Source organism: Sminthopsis crassicaudata, chromosome 3 (genome assembly GCF_048593235.1).
Source record: "Sminthopsis crassicaudata isolate SCR6 chromosome 3, ASM4859323v1, whole genome shotgun sequence".
NCBI lineage: Eukaryota > Metazoa > Chordata > Mammalia > Dasyuromorphia > Dasyuridae > Sminthopsis > Sminthopsis crassicaudata.
This window is the reverse complement of record NC_133619.1, coordinates 81,170,440-81,195,025: the sequence shown is the minus strand read 5'-3', so window position 1 is coordinate 81,195,025 and position 24,586 is coordinate 81,170,440. Positions and strand designations below refer to the sequence as shown.

Below are 24,586 nucleotides of genomic sequence, written 5' to 3'. Positions count from 1 at the left end.
ATAAAGCTAGAGTTAAAAAAGCTCTCATTACTAAATTCTCCGGCTTTATACATCACAGATAATTATTGTTTATGTTTGTGACTACTATGAATTATTGCTACCATCATGTGGAATCCTTTGAAATTAGGTTTCTCTGGTTTTTTTTTTTAATGATCTTGATTACTTATTTAAAAAAGAATTAACAAAACAATTGCTATCTGGATGGATAGATATAATAGTCAATTTTTCATCAGAACCAAAAGTTGTATTGGATTTGGAACCTATAGCCACACTTATGGTGACAATTTTAAAAGATATGATTTGATCTTTTAAAACAAACACTATATGTACAAAAATACAGAATTCTCCAATAGCTGCTAAAATTACCTGACTTAAAAGGGAGGGCTTCAGGAGGTAATGTAGCATAAAATCATATAAAAACATGAAGGCATCAATAAAACTTTTAAAAATTATCATCCAGAGACAATTCAATTATAGAAACACCCCCAAAATATTATACTTCTATGGGAACAACATTGAAAATTAAAAGACATCAAATAAAAGATCCCATCCCATTTTACTTTACCTAGTCTACTCAAAGTACATTTTATTTCACATAAATACACACACACACACACACACACACACACACACACACACACACACACATTAAATGCTTAGTAACTCAGACCCTACTAATTCCTCAGTCATGATAGCCTGACTTGAAATTTACATTTAGAAATATGAATAAAATGCTTAAGAAATTAATACAATCTGATGGAAGTGGAAATCTTCAACATAAAGAAGATCCAACTCACTTCCAGTTGATCAATGATGGACAGAGGTAGCTACACCCAGAGAAGAAACACTGGGAAGTGAATGTAAATTGTTAGCACTAATATCTGTCTGCCCAGGTTGCATGTACCTTTGGATTCTAATGTTTATTGTGCAACAAGAAAATGATATTCACACACATGTATTGTACCTACACTATATTGTAACACATGTAAAATGTATGGGATTGCCTGTCGTCGGGGGGAGGGAATAGAGGGAGGGGGAGATAATTTGGAAAAATGAATACAAGGGATAATATTATAAAAATATATATATATAACAAAAAATTAAAAAAAAAGAAATTAATACAAGAAACTTCAGGAGTCATAACTGATCTGCTTACTAAAAGAAATTATTCAAGGATTTTTACTTATTATTTTTATTGCAAATAGTGTTGATTATAAACAACTTATCTACTTATCAAAGTACATTCAGTAAGCATACTGCTTAGAAGTACCTTTTAACAGTTAATTTGAATTATTACACACTCCTAAAAGTAATAAAACATTTCTTTAAAAGAATATTCTATAATTAAGATTTCTGATTTACTTAAGTTTCAGTTAGGTTAACAAGTTTAAAGCTAGACATATTTTTCATTCCATGGTCATTATTGTCTTACTTGCTAAATTCACAAGAGAAAGTAGCATCTGTTTGAAACAAAACATTTCTTTTTTTAAAATTAAGAAATCCTTAGGGGGCAGCTAGGTGGTGCAGTGGATAGAGCACCAGCCCTGAATTCAGGAGGACCCAAGTTCAAATCTGATCTCAGACACTTAAATACTTCCTAGCTGTGTGACCCTGGGCAAGTCACAACCCCCAGCCTCAGAAAAAAAAAAAAAAGAAATCCTTATTGAGATATACACTGATCCACACATTAAGTATATAACTTAACAGATAAGTCTTAGTTACCTCTGATATGATGTATTAACATTCTAAGGTCATACATCCTACCTCGGGTCCACTCATTTCAAGTAGTTCTATGCGTTTACACTGATGGAATTTTTATATTTACCTCCAATTTGGCATCCAGCTCTGCATCAGATGCTACCACATGCTCATCCTCTTTTTTTCCTGTTGCTTTGATTAGGACCTGTTTGGTTTTCCAGTATTTCTTTTGCATTCTGCTGACTACTGACTGGTCATCTTCTGATTTAGTTGTCCCAAAGGAATCCATGAAGTGACTATGAAAAAAAAGATCAATATTAAACTTTTGAATAACTAATATTAATCCTTACTGATAAGTTGAATCTCTCTAGAATGACAGATAATTCAAGAAGTTAAAGATATTAACTAAACCATTATTTCCTTTAAAATATGTATAAATCTATTCACTGATGAGAACTTGGACAAGAATTGAAAACAGGTAAAAACATAGATAGGACTGATGTAATCAAGTATTTTACAAATCTGATAGAAGCAATATACTGAAAAAGAAAGAGTATTAGTAAGTTGTTAGACCTGGAAAGCTTTGGGTTCAGATCTAACCTGTTACATTATATTGGTTGTAATCTTTCACTGTTCTAGGCAACTTTATAAGTTTATAATTACAATTTTATAAATTTATATAATATATATATATATATATATTTATAATATATAATTATATAATAAATATACATAATTATAAGTTTATAAATTGCCAAAGAGTTTCTGATAATCACTGGTAGAGTTTTTCCTCATCAAGAGTTCCTCTAAGGAAGTAAGAGTTCCATTTATCAATGAAATCATAAATCCAGTTTAAAAATTATTATAAATATGTTATATATATAAAATGTTATATAAATCCTTTCTTAATTATAAGCTTGCCTCCTCCTTTATTTGATCAAAATTTCATATTTATTGAATTGAATTTTCCCCTTTACTTGAAAAAACTAATTCCATGATATTATTTAAAATGGTGTCACTGAATCTTTGAAAATTTAGCTAATTGGAGTAGAGCTGAGTATGATATGACTTTAAATAGCAAAACTGTTTAAGAAAAATTAAATAGTAATTATACTATACAAATGAATTGCAAAAGCAAGAACTAACACAGAAGAATTAGATGGGAGAAGAGAGCTAGTAGTTCTGAAATCCAACTCATATTGGAAATGGATTAAGAGGAAAATATATACACATATACACAGGTATATGTTTGTGTATATGTATACACACATAATATTTTATATATACATACATATATACACATAAATGCATATTTGCTCATCTGGGTCAGAACACTCACAAACATCAAGACTGGTTTGATAAAAATTATGAGAAAATTCAGAAGTTGCTAAATGATAAATGAGAACTCCATAGAGTGCACCAGCAGGATAGTACACCTATCTCTAAGAAGCTAGCATTCAATTCCTTCAAATGTAAAGGACAACTGAAACTTAGAGAGATGCAAGATTCCTGGCTCAGTAAAAAGACAGATGAAATTCAGTTTTATGCTGATAGCAACAATCCAAAGCATTTTTATGATGCACTGAAGGCAATTTATGGACCAAAGACCTATGGTACATCTCAGCTACTCTGTGCTAATGGATAATTCTAGAGTGATGGGCTGACCACTTCCATGGTGTCCTCAACAGACCATCATCTCTCAGTGCTGAAGCTATTGACCATTTACCTGCAGTTGAATCAATCACTCCTTAGCTGAAGTTCCAACTGAAAAGGTTCTGAATGCCATCAGAGCACTTTTGTGAGGTAAAGCAGAGGGTGCTGATTTTGTTCCTGCTGAAATTTACAAAAGTGACTGAAAATTTCCAGATTATATGGCAAGAGGAAGTTATACTCCAAGAGTTCAAGGACATCTTCATTTTCCATCTTTATAAAGGGAATAAATAGACTGTCCTGCAGACCCTCCTGTGTCTCTCTCTTAGTTATTGTTCGCAGTTCCTTAATAGGCTGACTGACCCTACACTGAGAAAAAAGGCCATCTACTTGAGAGCCAGTGTGGCTTCAGAAGGCACTGAGGAACAGATGATATGGTATTTTTTGTTTGCATTTAAATATACACTCAGGGCAACCTCTGAAGTTGAGATGCAGCAAAGTAAGCATCAATTCTCTGCTGCTTTTGCTAATTTGGGCCTAAGAATTAACACCAAGAAAAGGCATCATCCATCAGCCAGCGCCACCCCATCCGTTGGTGGAACCATCAGTTATAGTAAACAGAGAAGGTTTCAATGCTGTGGATAACTTCCCTTTCCATGACAGTATACTTTCCAGGGACATCTATATGGATAATAAGATTGATTCAGACATTGCCAGAGCTATCTCAGTATTTGAAAGGCTCCAAAGGAAAATGGGGGAGAAAAGGAATTAGACTGACCACCAGACTGGAGGTCTACAGAGCCCTTGAGCTGACTTCATTGTTGTACACTTGTGAACCCTGGAGAGTCTACCAGTGCCACGCCAGAAAACTGAATCGCTTCCACTTGAATTGTCTTAGGAAGATCCTGAAGGTCACCTGGCAGGATGAGACACTAGACAGTGAGATCTGTTCTCAATCTAAACTGCCCAGCACCCCAACTCTACCGCAGAGAGCCACTGGGCTGGCCTCTTTGTTCAAATGCCAAAATGTACGCTTGCCAAAAAGATTATTTTATTGAGAACTCACCCAGGGCAAGGGCTCACAAAGTGGTCAGAAAAAAAGCTATACAAGGACCCTCTCTAGGTCTCAACTTTAGAATCGATTGTGAGACACTGAGATGCTGGCCCAGGACTACCCAGCATGGTGTGCCCTCACCAGAACTCAGAAGCTTGTGTTGGTCTGGTCAGCCATAGTCAGACACCCTGTGACTTGACTCTAACGTGGCAATGTAATCTTGGTTCGCTTCAACCAGCCAGCACACACACATATACGTACTTACATATAGATGTATATGTAAGCATACACACAACCACATAGCCTCCAAATCTATAAGGAAATAAAAGGGAGAGAATAGATTAGGTGGAGTACAGAGGGGTGTGTAGATTAATGGGAATGGGATAAAGGGGGAAAGAAAAGGGGGGGAAGGAGGGGAGGAGAAGATGAGAGAAGGATCCATGGAGGGGAAGAGGTGCTCAGTAGACATAACAGCAAGGCAGAAGTAAGACAGAAGAATTAGCAGGGACAATAAATGAGAGATATACACAAACACAAAAACAATGATCGGGAGTAGCATTTATTAGGGAAAAAAGCAGAGATAGTAATCATTTATATATACATTTAATATATGTATACATATCACAGTAAGGTTTTAATTACATTCTTATTAACTAACATCCATCATACTTTAGATTGAGCCCAAAACTAAAGTTTTATAATACCCAAAATTGAATTCTTTCTCTTGACAACTAAAACCAGAATGTCCTTGGATAAGTTATGTCTACTCTGTTTTCTCATCCCCCCCTTCCATTTTTTGCTATTTTACTTATTTTTTTAATAATGGCTTTTTATTTTCAAGATACATGCAAAGATAGTTTTCAACATTTGGGGTAGTAATCATTGATCTCAGACAAAGTCAAAACTCAAAAAAGATTCAATCAAGAAGAAATCTACATTAGATATCAGCCATGTTAATATTATTTTAGATGTATGCATATATGTGTGTGTGTTATATATATTGCATTAAGTACATAGGCATATATATGTATATGTGTATGTATATATCCAAGTGTGTTACATGTATGTATATATGTATGCATTCATAAATATCTCCATGCTTAACTGGAGCCTGATTAAGGGAATTGGGAGGGAGAAGAAGGGAGGAAAAAAAGAATAAAGCACAAAATACACAGCAGAGAACAAAAGAAAATCTCCAGGAAAGGGACCCACATGTGCAAAAATGTTTGTGGCAGCCCTTTTTGTAGTGGCAAGGAACTGGAAAGTGGATGCATTGGTTGGACAATGGCTGGATAAATTATTGTATATGACTCTTATTATGAAATATTATTGCTCTGTAAGAAACGACCAGCAGGACGATTTCAGAAAGGTCTCTCCAGACATGAACTGATGCTGAGTGAAATGAGCAGAACCAGATCATTGTATTCAGTAACAAGAAGATTATGTGATGATCAATTCTGATGGACGTGACTCTTGAACAGCAAGATGATTCAGACCAATTCCAGGGATCTTGTGATGGAGAGAGCCATTTGCACCCAGTGACAGTACTGAGGGAACTGAGTATGGACCGCAACTTTTTTGTTGTGGTTGGCTTGCATTTTGTTTTTTTTCCCTCATTTTCTTCCTTTTTGATCTGATTTTTCTTGTGCAGCACGGTAATTGTAGAAATGTGTATAGAAGAATTGCAAATGTTTAACATATATTGGATTACTTGCTGTCTGGAAGGGGGTGGAAGGAAGAGAGGGAGAAAAAATTTGGAACACAAGGTTTTGCAAGGGTTTTGCATCTATCTATGCATGTTTTGAAAATAAAAAGCTTTATAAAAAAAGATTATGATAGATAGGTGAGATGATAAAATGAGAATACAGAGAAAAGAGAAGATCCAGTAGAAGCACAGCCAACTGGCAACCAGCAACTAGAACTAACAATGACCCCAAAGAGCCAGAAAAGAGAAAGTACCTAAAAGAGAGAGAAATCAACAAGGTCAAAGACTGCAGCTCAAACAAGATGAGGATTGAAATTAGGCCATGATCCTTGGCAGTTAACACATCTTTGCTGACTTTGGAGATAAGGTCAGGGACTTGAGAGCAAAAGAGGGAATGGAGGGACTTTTTAAGGAGTTTGGCTAAGAAAAAAAAAAGTAAAGAAAAAGGAGGATAACTAATAGGGATGGTGAGAATCTAGGGATTTTTCTTAAGGAGGAAGATAGTTTGAAAATTGGGGAGTAGATGACGATAAGCGATTCTCAGGATGGAAGAGAGGGATTGAGAGCCTCTATTTCAAACCGTCCAGCGGTTGTGCAGACTGGCCGACAGTCTTAAGTGAAGGGGAATCTACTGGCTTCCATGCAACTCATTTCACTTCTGAATGGCTCTAAACGTACAGAAATTATTCCTTCCGTGAAATCTAAATCTGGCTCTTCAGAACAGCTACCTTTGGTCTAGTCCGCCCTCAGGAGGACGAGTTAAACTCTTATCCTTCAAATCCCGAGAGATTTTCTTTTTCCCCGGGGTAAAATATTCCCGATTTCTTCAGCCTTTTTTCCCACGGTTCGCGCTGGCGCTGTGGATAAAACCTTTCCAGGACCCAGAAAGCGCGGGTTCCAGTCTCACTCTGACATTATATTAGCTGTGCCCCTCCAAGGAATCTCTCAGCCCTCCAGTGTGCAGCTAACTCTCCTCTAAACTGCTTGATGACGTCAACATTTATGCTGATGACGTTGTTAAACCACCGGCCTCCGGACTCACTGGCTCCTCACCCCCGCCTCCATCTTTATGGTCCTGGTCACAATCACCGTTACTTCTTCACCCTCCTAAATCATTCTTCCTGACCACGGTCACCATCTCTGCCGTCCAACCATCCCTCGCACCTTCGGCCTCCGTGACTTTCTGCTGGGCGGACTCCTTCATAAAGCTGTCTGTTCTCCTAGAATAGGGCTGAAGGGCAACAAGTATTTTCCGCACCTTCCCCCTGAAAGAAAGGCAGCTGCTCTTTCCACGGACCGTATGTACGTGGCCTGCCAGCGCTGGCGCCGGAAAACGAAAGCCCCCAGTCTCCGAGGGGCATCTGTAACACCAGGCGGGCCTGCGCAGACCGCTGCTGTCTGTCCTGCTCCGGAAGAGGAACAAGAGACGTCGCACCTTTCCAGAGCACTGGAGTTAATTGAGAAAGAGCCGGGCAAAGTCACAGACCTCAGCCTCTCTCCCAGACTCGTCGGAGTCCAGCGGCGGGGCAGGAACGTAACTGGTGCGGGCCGCCAAAAAGAAAGTCAAAGGAACAGGAATCCAGCAGCGCCTCGAGGGCCTGCTCACGTGTGCGTGTGCGGGACGCTGAGGGCGGGGCCCTGGGAGCAGCGCATGGCCGTGAGGAGGGAGGGTGCCGCAGCGTGCAGAGGCGGGAACTCCCGGGAGGAGGACACGGCTTATCTCAGGCACAGAGTCCAGCAGGCATCAGTGCTCGCCATACAAACCAACGCTCCGGAAAGCCTTCAAAGGGCCCCTCCGCTGTCATGCCGGGGGCCAGAAATCACTCCCCCCACCCTGGCCAATGAGCAAAGCAAACTTCTCGGTCCGTTGCTGAGTTTGCAGGATGTCCCCTGCGCCAGATCCCCACTTCTCCAGGACGTGCCAGAGCCCTCCACGCGCTAACATTGTATCTGACTGTCCTCGCGGCAGGAGACTGGCCACGGCCGCCGCCGGCGGGGGGCTCCGCCGAGCCGGCTGATATTTTTGGACGGGCCTCAGCACGCATCTGTTGTGCTTGAGTATACTTGTTTGTTAAAAGGCCCAGGCTCGCCCCCCTGGTTTTGTAGGGGGGAGGTAGTGTGAAGGAGAGGGGGTAGTGATGATGAGACAGAAGCAGAAGCATCAGAACAAGAAGAAAGAGAAGGATTAGAAGGAGAAAGCAGAAGGCCATTGTAATATTTAAAATTACACAGTGATTTGAGGGGAAAACCAAACTGTCTGGAAACATAGTTTCATGTACGATCCTATCTTTAAATGTTGTACATAGAATGCTCAGTTTTAAGGTAAGTTCAGGATTTTAAGATTTTTAAAAGGAAGTCTTATTTCTGACAGAGCCTGTCAGAGCCTCCTGATGCTTCACCAGATTTTTCACTTCCCAAATTGTTATCTGTTGCCTCTGTCCCATATTGAAGCTTTGGGATCTCTGATAATTACAAGTAGAAAAAGAAAGAGGCAAAGAGAGAGGCCTGCCTTATGAAGTATACTTGATATCCACTCTTTAGAGTCTACTCCTCCGTTCTTGGCTGTGTGGGACATTCCTTATCAGCCTAATTCCAGAGGTGGGATATTAAATGGCAGTTAAAAAAAGAATGAAGATGTCATTGAGTCTGACAACTCTTTGTCTTAAAAATGATTCTTTTCTTCCCCAAAGCAAAACCTACTTGTGCCTTTCCCATCTCCCCGTGCCGCCTTTCTCTCAGGAGTTTGTTTCATCATTTCCCCTCCTTCTCAAATCTAGTCCCTCCCTATCTCAAATCTCACAGAATAACCATTTCAGAGTTGAAGGGACTTCCAACATCATTTAGTCCAAAGCATCTTCATATGGCATCACCACCTTATTCTTGGAAGCTATGACCTTCATAATTAGGCCCCCAATCCCATTTCCTTGTCTGGTCACCACATTCCAGCACCCTCCCACACTGACCTTATTAGTCCACAAAAATCCCAGAGCTTTTCCAGACCAACTATTTGACCATGCCTCTCACCTATTATGCTTGTTAAGCTGATTTATTAACCAGATGTAAAACTCTAACCCTAGTTTTCATCTTATCAGATGCAAGATCTTTATGGATCCTAATTCTGTCATGTACTGTGTTGTCTATTCAGCTCAACTGAATATCTGATAATCTGATAAGTGTGCTATTGATTCCTTTATCCAAGTCACTGATAAAACATGTTAAATAGCATAGATCCCTAAAATACTCAAATACCTCCTCCTATGCTGACATTGAACCATTAACAATAATTCTTTGATTTCATTCAACCAGTTCTAAAACTATATCCCTGAATAACCATCTAGTTCTTATTTAGAGATACTTTCTGTAAGAATAATGAGATTTCACCAGATGCTTTACTAAAATCTAAGAAAAAATATTTGTCACACTATACTGATCTATACTTTTTTTCATTACAAGATTGACAGCCATCAACAAATTTGAATACTTCCATATCAAAAGATGCACAAAAAAATAAGATTGCAGGTGAAATGATGAATCTATCAAGTATAGTTTGGGGTTTTTTAAGTATACATCAACTCTCATATGAGTGATAGGATCAATGTTCCTCCAATTTAAAGCAACAGGGAGAAATAGAGAAGTGGTAACAAAGCTATTCCCAGGACCAGACAGGCCTTGAAGTTTTCTGGTTACTTAAAGGCATAAAAAGATTTCAGGTGCCACTATAATTTGCCCTATTGACCATACACATTTCCATATAGAGATAAAATAAACTATCTAGATTAATAGAAAAGAAAAAAGAAAATTTAAGTAACCTTATTTTAGAAAAGGAAATTGAACAAGTTTAAACTCTCTCTTAAAAAACTTCAGGACCAGATAGATTTATTCACTAAATTTGTCAAATATTTAAAGAACAATTAATTCACAACATAAACTATGTGGAAATGGAAAATTTTTATCACAATTAAATAATTTTTGTGCAAACAAATTAATGCAGCCAAGAATAGAAGGGAAGCAGAAAACTGGGGGGAAAAAAGTTTTACATCCAGTGTTTCTGACAAAGTCCTCATTTCTAAAATATATAGGCAACTGAGTCAAACTTATAAGAATACAAACCATTCTCCAAGTGATAAGTAGTCAAAGGATATGAACAGACAATTTTCAGGAAAAGAAATTAAAGCTATTTCTAATCACATGAAAAATATTCCAAATCACAATTGATTAGAGTGATGAGGAGTAAACTGAGGTATAAACCGAGATGGGTCAGTTCCTTTTCTCTCTCTCCTTCCTTCCCCAAAGTAACCAAGGGCAGGTTGGCAGCAAATGAATTTGCTACTTAATGCTGTATGGAAACAAAGTCTTTATTGATAGTAAAGGGATAGACAGGCATTTGGCCTTCAGGAAGACCCAAACTGCCTGCAAGGGGAAGTCAGTTGAGGGGCATTGGCTGGTATACACCAAATGCAAAGATTTCATTTTTTAACCTTCCTTATATACATAACTATAGTCATCAAAATAATGTTTGCACAGAGATGTTATCAAGAGGTTCTGGAGATATTTGTCAATAACACAAGAATTCTCTGTTATTGTAAATAAGACAGGAATTTTATTATTATTGTAAATAAGACAAAAATTTTCTGTTATCTCCTTCAGTCTCTGCCCAGAAAGGAATTTCAGATCATTAGAATTGGGGCTGAAGACTGAAATTAGCCCAAAGGAAGTTGGAGATTAAACAAGGAATATCAAAGGGAGCTACCACCCCCAACAAGAGAAATTTAAATTAAGACAACTCTGAGGTACCTCTCAGATTGGCTAAAATGGCAGGAAAAGACAGATAAATGTTGGAAGGAATTTAGGAAAACTAAAACATTGTTGGTGTTGTTGTGAACTGATCCAACCATTCTGGAGAGCAATTTGGAACTATGCCCAAAGGCCTATCAAATTGTGCATACCCTTTGATCCAGCAGTGTCCCTACTAGGCCTGTATCCCAAAGAGATCATAAAAAAGGGAAAAGGACCCACATGTACAGAAATGTTTGTAGCAGCTCTTTTTGTATCAGCAAGGAACTAGAAACTGAGTGGATGCCCATCAGTTGGAGAATGGCTAAATAAATTATGGTACTATGGAATATTATTGTTCTGTAAGAAATAATCAGAGCTTCTTAAAATGATAAGTAGTCATATACCAAGATAAGATCAAAATGGGTCCATGATTTAGGCGTAAAGAGTGAGATAATAAATAGATTAGAAGAACAGAGGATAGTCTACCTCTCAGACTTGTGGAGGAGGAAGGAATTTATGACCAGAGGAGAACTAGAGATCATTATTGATCACAAAATAGAAGATTTTGATTACATCAAACTAAAAAGTTTCTGTACAAACAAGATTAGAAGGGAAGTAACAAATTGGGAAAATATTTTTAAAAGCAAAGGTTCTGACAAAGGTCTCATTTCCAAAATATATAGAGAACTGACCCTAATTTATAAGAAACCGAACCATTCTCCAATTGATAAATGGTCAAAGGATATGAACAGACAATTCTCAGATAAAGAAATTGAAACTATATCCACTCATATGAAAGAGTGTTCCAAATCACTACTGATCAGAGAAATGCAAATTAAGACAACTCTGAGATACCACTACACACCTGTCAGATTGGCTAAGATGACAGGAACAAATAATGATGAATGTTGGAGGGGATGTGGGAAAACTGGGACACTGATACATTGCTGGTGGAGTTGTGAAAGAATCCAGCCATTCTGGAGAGCAATTTGGAACTATGCCCAAAAAGTTATCAAACTGTGCATACCCTTTGACCCAGCAGTGCTACTACTGGGCTTATATCCCAAAGAAATACTAAAGAGCGGAAAGAGACCTGTATGTGCCAAAATGTTTGTGGCAGCTCTTTTTGTTGTAGCTAGAAACTGGAAGATGAATGGATGTCCATCAGTTGGAGAATGGTTGGGTAAATTGTGGTATATGAAGGTTATGGAATATTATTGCTCTGTAAGAAATGACCAGCAGGAGGAATACAGAGAGGCTTGGAGAGACTTACATCAACTGATGCTGAGTGAAACGAGCAGAACCAGAAGATCACTGTACACTGCAACAACAATATTGTATGAGGATGTATTCTGATGGAAGTGGAAACCTTCAACATAAAGAAGAGCCAACTTCCAATTGATCAATGATGGACTGTGGTAGCTACACCCAGAGAAGAAACACTGGGAAGTGAATGTAAATTGTTAGCACTATTATCTGTCTGCCCAGGTTACATGTACCTTCGGAATCTAATGCTTATTGTGCAACAAGAAAATGGTATTTACACACATGTATTGTATCTTGGTTATATTGTAACACATGTAAAATGTATGGGATTGCCTGTCATGGGGGGAGGGAGTGGAGGGAGGGGGGGATAATTTGGAAAAATGAATACAAGGGATAATATTATAAAAAATATATAATAAAAAAAATGATTAGTATGTATCTAAAACATAGAGTAAAAATCATGTATAATAGGAATAGGTTAGAAGTCCTTTTTTAAGATCAGAGGTGAAGCAAGGATGTACTTTGTCAACATTATTATTTAATATTGTATTACAGCATGTGGGGAAAATAGGTACATTAATCCATTGTTGATGCATCTGTGAATTAGTCCAACCATTCTGGAATGCAAAATGCCTCCAGATCTACTAAACCATGCACACCCTTTGACCCATTAATACCTCTACCAGATATCTGAACAAGAGTAGATTGCTTCCAGGCTCTGGTCCTATTACCCAGCTGAAAAGCTCATCTGGTTCAGAGCCACAGAACTGAAAGCTCTCTCTGATATTCCTGCCCTGATTACTCTTATAAAGGCTGCAGATTGGGCTGGAAGTTAGAAATAAGACCACACGCTACTCCTAAGCCACATTGCTGCTTTAGAACTTGTTTCTCTTTTAGCATATTTTCTAAGACTTTTGACCATTCTCATTGAAAACTGCCTTGGAATTAGAGTAGGAAATGAGGAAATCAAACTATCACTCTTTACAGATGACATGATGGTATACTTAGAGAACCCCAAAGACTCTGCTAAAAAGCTATTAGAAATAATTCAGAACTTTAGCAAAGTTGCAGGATACAAAATAAATCCACATAAATCCTCAGCATTTTTATATATCACCAACAAAATGCAACAGCAAGAGATACAAAGAGAAATTCCATTCCAAACAAATGTTGAGAGTATAAAGTATTTGGGAATCCATCTACCAAAGAATAGTCAGGAATTATATGAGAAAAATTACAAAATACTTGCCACAAAAATAAAGTCAGATTTAAATAATTGGAAAGACATTGAGTGCTCTTGAATAGGCCGAGCGAATATAATTAAGATGAAAATACTCCCTAAACTAATCTATTTATTTAGTGCTATACCAATCAGACTCCCAAGAAACTATTTTAATGACCTAGGAAAAATAACAACAGAATTCACATGGAACAACAAAAGGTCGAGAATTTCTTTTTTTTTTTAATTTTATTTATAAATTTTTGACAGTATATATGCATGAGTATTTTTTTTTATAACATTATCCCTTGTATTCATTTTTCCACATTATCCCCTCCCTCCCGCTACTCCCTCCCCTTGATGACAGGCAATGCCATACATTTTACATGTGTTACAATATAACCTAGATACAATATATGTGTGCAGATACCATTTTCTTGTTGCACATTAAGTATTAGATTCCGAAGGCATAAGTAACCTGGGTAGATAGACAGTAATGCTAACAATTTACATTCACTTCCCAGTGTTCCTTCTCTGGGTGTAGTTGTTTCTGTCCATCATTGATCAACTGGAAGTGAGTTGGATCTTCTTTATGTTGAAGATATCCACTTCCATCAGAATACATCTTCATACAACATTGAAGTGTACAGAGATCTTCTGGTTCTATTCATTTCACTCAGCATCAGTTGATATGTCTCTCCAAGCCTCTCTGTATTCCTCCTGCTGGTCATTTCTTACAGAGCAATAATATTCCATAACCTTCATATACCATAATTTATCCAACCATTCTCCAATTGATGGACATCCATTCATTTTCCAGTTTCTAGCCACTACAAAAAGGGCTGCCACAAACATTTTGGCACATACAGGTCCCTTTCCCCTCCTCAGTATTTCTTTGGGATATAAGCCCAGTAGTAGCACTGCTGGATCAAAGGGTATGCACAGTTTGATAATTTTTTGGGCATAGTTCCAAATTGCTCTCCAGAAAAGCCGGATTCTTTCACAGCTCCACCAACAATGTATTAGTATCCCAGTTTTCCCATATCCCCTCCAACATTCATCATTATTTGTTCCTGTCATCTTAGCCAATCTGACAGGTGTGTAGTGGTATCTCAGAGTTGTCTTAATTTGCATTTCTCTGATCAGTAGTGATTTGGAACACTCTTTCATATGAGTGGATATAGTTTCAATTTCTTTATCTGAGAATTGTCTGTTCATATCCTTTGATCATTTATCAATTGGAGAATGGTTTGATTTCTTATAAATTAGGGTCATTTCTCTATATATTTTGGAAATGAGACCTTTATCAGAACCTTTAACTGTAAAAATATTTTCCCAATTTGTTACTTCCCTTCTAATCTTGTTTGCATTAGTATTGTTTGTATAGAAACTTTTTAGTTTGATGTAATCAAAATCTTCTATTTTGTGATCAATAATGATCTCTAGTTCTCCTCTGGTCATAAATTCCTTCCTCCTCCACAGGTCTGAGAGGTAGATTATTCTCTGTTCCTCTAATCTATTTATGATCTCATTCTTTATGCCTAAATCATGGACCCATTTTGATCTTATCTTGGTATATGGTGTTAAGTGTGGATCCATATCTAATTTCTGCCATACTAATTTCCAGTTTTCCCAACAGTTTTTTTTCAAATAATGAATTTTTATCCCTAATGTTGGTATCTTTGGGTTTGTCGAAGACTAGATTGGTATAGTTGTACCCTTTTTTGTCCTTTGTCCTTCTCGAAGGTCGAGAATTTCAACGGAAGTAATGAAAAAAAAATTAAATGAAGGTGGTCTAGCTGTACCTGATCTAGAACTATATTATAAAGCAACAGTCACCAAAACCATTTGGTATTGGCTAAGAAATAGACTAGTTGATCAGTGGAATAAGTTAGGTTCACAGGGCAAGATAGTGAATAAAAATAGCAATCTAGTGTTTGACAAACCCAAAGATCCCAACTTTTGGGATAAGAATTCATTATTTGACAAAAACTGCTGGGAAAAATGGAAATTAGTATGGCAGAAACTAGGCATGGACCCACATTTAACACCACATACTAAGATAAGATCAAAGTGGGTCCAAGATTTAGGCATAAAGAATGAAATCATAAATAAATTAGAGGAACATAGGATAGTCTACATCTCAGACTTATGGAGGAGAAAGGAATTTGTGTCCAAAGGAGAACTAGAGATCATTATTGATCACAAAATAGAAAATTTTGATTATACCAAATTAAAAAGTTTCTGCACAAACAAAACTAATGCAAATAAGATTAGAAGGGAAGTAACAAATTAGGAAAACATGTTTACAGTTAAAGGTTCTGATAAAGGCCTCATCTCCAAAATATACAGAGAATTGACTTTATAAGAAATCAAGCCATTCTCCAATTGATAAATGGTCAAAGGATATGAACAATTTTCAGATGATGAAACTGAAAATATTCCCACTCATATGAGTGTTCCAAATCACTATTGATCAGAGAAATGCAAATTAAGACAACTCTGAGATATCATTACACACCTATCAGATTGGCTAAGATAACAGGAACAAATAATGATGAATGTTGGAGGGGATGTGGGAAAACTGGGACACTGATGCATTGTTGGTGGAGTTGTGAAAGAATCCAACCATTCTGGAAAGCAATCTGGAATTATGCCCAAATAGTTATCAAACTGTGCATACCCTTTGACCCAGCAATGCTACTACTGGGCTTATATCCCAAGGAAATCCTAAAGAAGGGAAAGGGACCTGTATGTGCCAAAATGTTTGTGGCAGCCCTTTTTGTAGTGGCTAGAAACTGGAAGATGAATGGATGTCCATCAATTGGAGAATGGTTGGGTAAATTATGGTATATGAAGGTTATGGAATATTATTGTTCTGTAAGAAATGACCAGCAGGATGAATACAGAGAGGCTTGGAGGGACTTACATCAACTGATGCTAAGTGAAACAAGCAGAACTAGGGGATCTACAACAATGATACTGTATGAGGATGTATTCTGATGGAAGTGGATCTCTTCAACATAGAAAGAGCTAATCCAATTCCAATTGATCAGTGATGGACAGAATCAGCTACACCCAGAAAAGGAACACTGGGAAATGAGTGTAAACTGAGAGCATTGTTTTTTGTTTTTCTTCCCAGATTATTTTTACCTTCCGAATACAATTCTTCTTTTGCCACAACAACAACAAAATTTGGTTCTGCACATATATATTGTACCTAGGATATACTATAAGATATTTAATATGTATGGGAATGCCTGCCATCTAGGGGAGGGGGTAGAGGGAAGGAGGGGAAAAATTCAGAATAGAAGGGAGTACAAGGGATAATGTTGTAAAAAATTACCTATGCATATGTACTGTCAAAAAATGTTATAATTATAAAAATTAATAAAAAATAATAAAGCAAGGAAAAAAACTGCCTTGGGTACAAGTTTCTTCCTCAAAATACCCAGGTTCTGGGACCTGGAACCTTGTATTTGGTGACAAAGCTGCCAGTTGGCACTTGTTGCTGCATCCTTCATGAAGTCTGGGATTTCCCAGGAAATGAATTCCAGGAATGGAACCCATCATTTAGAGAAGTTCCAAAGTAGCACATCTAGGTGAGAAAAGAAAAGAGAGGCTTCATGGAGAAAGATCCCAAAAGGCGGGAAAGAATGAGCTCCCGGACACAGGCAAAGGCATTAGTCCTAGTAAGTAGCAGGAATATTTCTTCTGTATTCAGTTAGATAACAGCAAATGGGACAGTATTGAGAAGAGGGAGCTGAAGATGTCCATGTTGAAAGCCTTCAGTGTTCTCAATGAAGAAGGTAGAATCTGTAATGTCTTAATACAATTAATAACAGAATTATTAATCATCAGAAAGGACTCTTTACAAGGGATCATGCTGTAACCCTTATAAAGAAAATGACAAATGAAATTTATTTTTTGACTGACTTTTAATGTTGCAGTTATCGACTTTCACCACTAGATGGTGATCAAGGGCCAAATTTATTCTGAATTTTTTCTGAAATTGAAAGAGGTAGATCAAAGAGAAGGAAAGTGGGTATTGTATGTGAACTTGAAAAAATCCTTTACTCCTTATATATTTTATATTAATGTATTATATCTTTATATATTTTAAAACTTCATCTTCCTTACTTCCTATTATAATATCCTTGAAAGCGGGGTCTGTGTCATATGTACTTTTCATTATTTGTACTTCCATTAATTGATAGAATGATTTACATTGGAGGTATGGTTTCAAAACCCAGAAACCTCTATGTTTTAACTTCAATGTTAGAATGAAATAAGGTTCTCATAAGTCATTGAACAGTAATCACAAGGAGGTTTACTTTTCCCTAGCACAGCAAGGATATGTTTAGTCATTTTCATTCATGGCTGACTCTTGACCCCATTTTTGAGGTTTTCTTGGCAAAGATATTGGAGTGGTTTGCCATTTCCCTCCTCCAATTCATTGTACAGATGAGGAAACTGAGACAAACAGGATTAAATGATTGGCCCAGGATGGCATAGTTAGTGTTTGATGTCAGATTTGAATTCAGTCTTTCTGACTTTGGGCCTAATACTGTATCCACTGCGCCACAAAGCTGCTCGTGCAAAAAGGACAACAAAGCACTCAGTCAACTAGCACTTATTAAGTGTTTACAATATGCTAGGCACTGCATTAAGGGCTGAAAATACAAAGGAAGGAAGTTCCTATCTTAAGGATTTTACAGCTTAATGGAAAAGACCACATAGAATAAATTATGTACAAACAAAATATACACAGAGGACATATACAGGATATACTGGGAGTATAGGAAATGGAAGGCACTAAGATAAACAACTTTAGCTGGGACTTGAAGCCAAAGAGATAATAATAAGAAAAGCATTCCAGGTATAGGGGCCACCCAGTGTACACTTCTGGGGTTGGGAGCTGGCATGATGTGCTGAGAAATAGCCAAGAGGCTGGTGTCACTAGATCACAGCACACTGGATCCTGCATCAGTGGAGGAGTATTCAGTATAGGTGAAAGTCGATAACTGCAACATTAAAAGTCAGTCAAAAAATAAATTTCATTTGTCATTTTCTTTATAAGGGTTACAGCATGATCCCTTGTAAAGAGTCCTTTCTGATGATTAATATAGGAAGGGGTTCAGTCATGAAGGACTTTTAAATCTAAATAGAGGATTTTATATTTGATTCTTGAGGTAAAAAGGAGCCACTGGAGTTACTGAATAGAGGAATGATATGGTCAGAATTGAATTTCAGGAATTTCAGGTTTTTGACAACTGAGTGGAAGATGTCCTGGAATAAGGAGAGATTTGAAGCAGGGAGACCAATCACATCTCTAGTTGTGGCTCCTCATCTCCATGTGGAAATCCAGAGTAAGTTTATTTCTGTGGCTTCTGAAACCCACCAAATTCAAGGAAACTAGATTTCATGAGGCTGGGACACTTTAGTCCCTCGTTGACCAGGAAATGCATCAGGGAAACTAGGACCAATATGGTCTTGGAACAGCTTTGTCTACTTCAAAGGAAAGCCTTCTCACGTTGCAGAAAGAAGTTGTGTTGAAGAAATGTTGGTCCTATGACAAGTGTTTTACAGGGAGATGTTTAAAAATCTTTACAGAATCGAATTATGAATACTGTAACCAAAAGTCTGTGCCCCCAAGGATTCTGGGATCACATGGACCAAGTCCAATACAAGGGGCTGACACAAAAGGCTCAGTTTTTCTTTCTTTGATTTAACTGCCTCCACCTTATGCTACTCCAAGAAAAGTTCCTAAAGAAAGCTTAAGTATAGGTTGTATAGTATATACACCTACATTTGAGAAAATGTGAATAAGAATGACCCTGCACTGGCATTTAATACAATATGGGTATTGTACATGAAACAGCCTTTAATTCACCAAAAATACCTAAAATACTAAGGAGTCATGAGGCCAATGAATATATAAACACAACATTAAAACAGTCCATTAGCTACACCCCACCCTCAGAGGGAAATCAAACTGGTGGTCACTGCCTTGGGAATAATTTTGTGTCATTCTGTTGCCTCCCCTTTTCCAGGGTCATATATAAATTTCCCAAGACTTATGTGGCTTAGAGATATTCTCTTCTAAAGGTTCATGTATTTTAGAGGCTGAACTAGTATTCCCTGTCTTTAATCTTCAAGTGGAATACTGTAGAACTATATGGACTCTTCTTTTTCCATGGAACATGATGTATCTGGAAATCTTGTCTCTCTGTGATCCATTTCTTTTGCTTTCAAATTCAATAATTCTTGAACTTGGGATTCCTAATAAGGCATTTTCCAAAGTTAGTGCTTCCCAGGGGTTTGTGTGAGACACAATGAGGAGAGAGAAAATTTAGGGGAAAAAATGTTTTTCTACTTTCTAAAATGGAGTGGGAGCTCAGGAACACAGAACAAATGAAATAATTCATGAGAATGTCAATTTCTACTAAATATGAAGAATTATTAGAAGACACTTCTTGACTGCCTTGGAATCTGGACAGAGAATTAATAAATGAGTCAGTAGCAGTTAAAAAAAAAGGTAAGGATTGGTGTCTTGGTAGCTACTTTAGTGTACCCACAAAGCTTGCCCAATTTTATCTGAAAGCTTCCTAACAATTACAGGTATCCAACAAGGCTACCTCAGGAGGTAGTGGCCTTCAGGCAGAGGCTAGACAATCATATGTCAAGTCCTTTGAGGTAGAATTGAACTAGATGGCCAATTCTTAAATTCCACGATTAAATCTGTGAGTAATGTAAAAGTTTTGAGGGATAAACCAAAGTCAAAATTAAAAATTCAAGGGGGCAAAGGAAAAAATAAGAACACAGCTGTCAACAAAGAAAAGGAAGGGATACAACTCCCAAACCTTGGATATGATAGCTACTTCAGGGTACAGCAAGAGAAGGGAGGGTATCATCAATGATCCTGGAGAAGTCACACCCTTGATTTGATTTCCAAAACTATCTATGACTTCTGCAACACATTCAGGGCAAGGAATGAGATGATGAGGCAGTTAGATAGTAACAGTAGTGAGAGAGCACTGGGGCTGGAATCAAGGAAATCAGAGTTCAAATTCTCTCAAGCTTTTACTAGTTCTGTGTCCCTGGCAACTTATGGCAGCTTCAACTCCCTCAAATGTAAAATGGGAGGTAGACTTCCACTATGTTTACACAGAATAACTTAAATCCTTGTTCCCTCTCCCCTTCCTGACTCTGCAGTGTTCTAAGATTTGTTATAATCAGCACAAAATCATTTGCAAATAGGAGCATTTGGAATCTCTCTTTAATCTGGATTGCACCAGATCTCCTCCATGATTGTAGTGAATGCCTTTGGTGAACATTAGCTCCTTGTTTTATTCCTCTATCAATGTCTATTGACACTGATAATGAAAAGATCCGAGTTATCTTAATTGTTACATCATTCAAGATATTGTGGATGATTCTAATAAATATAAAATACTGGTTGGAGGCAAGAATCATTATTTCTCATTTTAACTATTGCAATAGCTTCCTGAAATCCCAGTTTTCAATGTCTTTTCCAGAATATCCCAACAACTTTAAAATAAAATACAAACTTTTCAACTTAGGATTTAAAGACTTCCAAAACCTATGAATGTGAATCAAGAAATGAAGACTAGCAATTTAGAGAAACATGGAAGTACTTATATAAAATGACACAATGAAATAAGTAGAACCAGGAATATATACACAATAACTACATCAAAATAAAGGGAAAGAAATAATAAAACAAAACTGACCAATGTTTAATTAAAATCATCATGCTTGACCCCTGAGAAGAGTTAAAAAATATACCTTCCTCCCTTCATTGAAGAAGTGGGTGATTACAGATATTGCATGTATTGTCAGAAAGGAAAGACCCCTGATAACCTGAAAGACTTTCCACAGAGTTGGCTACTCCTAGGAAATAGAGTGGTGGGTCAGTGGGACAGGTTAGGTCACAAAACACAATAGTTAATGACTTATAGCAAACTAGTTTGACAAACCCAAAGGCCCCAGCTTTGGGGATATAAACTGACTATTTGACAAAAACTGACGGGGAAGATTGTAAACTAGTATGGCAGAAAGTAGGCACTGACCCACACCTAACACCGTATACCAAGATAAAGTTGAAATAGGTTTATGATTTAGACACAAAGGGAGATGGTATAAGCAAATTAGGAGAATAAAGAATAGTCTACTCTCAGATCTGTGGAGAAGGAAGGAATCTGTGACCAAAAAAGAACTAGAGAACATTATGAAATGTAAAGTGGATTCTTTTGATTATATTGAATTTAAAAGTTTTTACAAACAAAACCAATGCAGCCAAGTAAAAGGATAAATGTTGGAGGAGACGTATAAAAACTGGGACACTAATACATTGTTGGTGGAGATGTGAACTCATCCAACCATTCTGAAGAGCAATTTGGAACTGTGCCCAAAATGCTATCAAACTGTGATCCTTTGCTCCAACAATATCTTTTCTGGGTCTGTATCACAAAGAGATCATAAAAAAGAGAAAATACCCTACATGTGCAAAAATGCTTATAACATCCTTTTTTGTAATGGCAAAGCAGAACAAGTTATGGTAAATGAATGTAATGGAATATTATTGTTCAATAAGAAACAATCAGTAGGTTGATTTCACAAAGGCCTGGAGACACTTACCTGAACTGATGCTAAGTGAAATGAGCAGAACCAAGAGAACATTGTACACAGAAACAAGAAGATTATGTGATAATAAATGTGGTTCTTTTCAACAATAAGGTGATTCAAAGCAATTTTAATAGACTTCTACTGGAAAGAGCCATAACCTTCCAGAGAGAAGATTATGGAGACTGAATATGGATCACAACATAGTATTTTCACCTTTGTTGTTTGCTTGCTTGTTTTTTTCTTTCTCATTTTTTCCCCTTTTGATCTGAATTTTCTTGTGCATCATGATAAATGTGGAAATATGCTTAGAAGAATTGCATATATTTAGCCTATATTGGATTACTTGTTGTCTAGGTGAAGAGGGAGATAGTCAAAGACAGAGAAAAATTTGGAACAGAAGGTTTTTGCAAGGGTGAATGCTGAAAACTATCTTTGCATACATTTTGAGAAATAAGCTATTTTTTTTTACTAAAGCTTTTTATTTTCAAAACATATGCACTAATAATTTTTCAAATGTTCCAAATTTTCCTCTCCTTCCCGCCCACACCTCCCCTAGATGGCAAACAATCCAATATATGTTATACATATTAAAACATATGTTAAATCCAATATATGTAAACACATTTATAGTTATCTTGCTGCACTAGAAAAATCAAATCAAAAAGGAAAGAAAATGAGAAAGAAAACAAGATGAAAGCAAACAACGAAGAGAGTGAAAATGCTATGTTGTGATACCCACATTCCCCATAGTCCTCTCTCTGGATATAGATAACTCTCTTCATTACAAGATCATTGGAACTGGACTGAATTATCTCATGTTGGAAAGAATTACATCCATCAGAACTGATCATTGTATAATATTGTTGTTTCTGTGTATAATGATCTCCTGGTTCTGCTCATTTCACTTAAGATATTATTTTTAAAAAAGAAAGGGAAAAAAAAGGATTGGTCATCACCTGAAATTTAATGATTGTTCAGGATTCTAAAAGGTAAAAAGTGAAAGAGTGAGAAGTGAGATGTTTTGGCTCTGAATCCTGTGCTATTATGTCCTAGTGGTTATGTAGCCAGGTATATGAGAGATAAGAAATATTGGAGAATTAATATTGGTCCCTTGAGGGACCAACAGCTTAGCTCCAGATTGTAAAGGCTTAAATAGCAGGCAAAGAAGTTTATATTTTATTCTAAAGTAATAGGGAGGCATCAAAGATTCTTTTTTTTTTATTTGAGATGGATGTGCTTATATATTTTTATAAAGAATTAAACTGTTGGTGGAATATTTGATACTTTTTACTGTTGCCAAATTTTTCATGACCCCCACGTTCAATTACATGACCCCATAGAGGGTCTCAATCCACAGTTTAAAAAGCTCTGAGATGGGTTGTATACAGCAGACACTTATAGATCTGACTTTATAGTATAATTCATGTAAAAATGGTATAAATTGAAGAGGAAAGATACCAAGGACTGAATGATAGCTAAGACAATGGCTGGAGGGAATTCCAGCTGCTGCTGAAGTAGTGTCAGATGCAGGAACAGGTGCCATCTAGCAGGTCTGTTGCTCACTCTCCTGTTTTCAGTCACAGATCCAGGCAGAGAAGGGTGAGCCCAAAGGAGAATCTGCTAGCAGGCTCCATGTGCATATAAGCAAGGAAGGAGTTTAATAGTAACTAGTACTAGTTTTGATCCCAAGAGTAGACCAGGATGAAGCTTGCAGTGAAATATGGAGGACAGGAGTCCCAGACCAAAGGGGAGATTGTAGTTCAGTCACAATGAAACTGCAGAGCCTTCTAGGAGGCTAACTTCCAACCAAGGACAAGTTAACTGTTCCAAAGCTCAATTAGAAACTTGTAAAGCTCAGACCAAGAGGACAACGAGCAAACTTTAACCAGGATCACGGAAAGCTTAACAGAAGCTCAAGCTAAATGATGCTACAGAACTGTTCAGAGACTAGTTCTGATATAATATCCAAAGTCAAAAAGTAGGCTTTTTAAGGGGAAAAAAAGAATCCCACCATAAAAACTACTATAGTGACATGGAATCTCAAAACAGAAACACAGTCCAAGAGAACAATGCAGTAAAGAAAAATGTAGTGTGGACATAAATATAACTAGAATTCCTGAAAGAATTAAAACAAGAGGTTTAAAAAAATGGAAAAAGTTTTAAAAACCAAATGAGAATTATGAAAAAAAAATGTGAAAAGAGAAATGATAACTTGGAACAAAATATACAAAATCTTACCAAAGAAAATAAGTCCTAGAAAATTAGAATTGACTAAGCAGAATCTAACGGACTCCCATCAGAAATCAAGAATTATTAAAACAAAGTCAAAAGAATTTTTAAAAAAAGAAAATACTACATATTTCAAAATAAAAAAAAAACTGACCTAGCAGAGGGATAATTTAAAATCACAGGGCTACAAAGCCATGATTTTAAAAAGACCCTAATCACAATATTTCAAGAAATCTTAAAAGACATCTGCTGAAATCTCTTAGAATCAGAAGACAAAGTGGGAAGGGAAAAATGTAGACAACTAAAAGAAACCTCAAAATGAAAACATCCACAAATTTGA

General features: G+C 37.0%; 1 protein-coding gene across 3 annotated transcripts in view; it reads right to left on the bottom strand.

Moving 5' to 3' along the window:
- ICA1L (islet cell autoantigen 1 like) overlaps positions 1-24,586 on the bottom strand; it is a 79,156-nt gene that overhangs the window by 49,474 nt on the left and 5,096 nt on the right. For 2 of the 3 annotated variants that reach the window (XM_074299014.1, XM_074299016.1), the window contains exon 2: positions 1,826-1,994. In XM_074299014.1, the coding sequence (XP_074155115.1) occupies positions 1,826-1,987 (162 nt within the window). In that variant the 5' untranslated portion in view covers positions 1,988-1,994. Of the gene's footprint in view, positions 1-1,825; positions 1,995-6,835; positions 7,652-24,586 lie in introns of those variants that run through there. The other variant, XM_074299015.1, reaches the window with a different exon arrangement.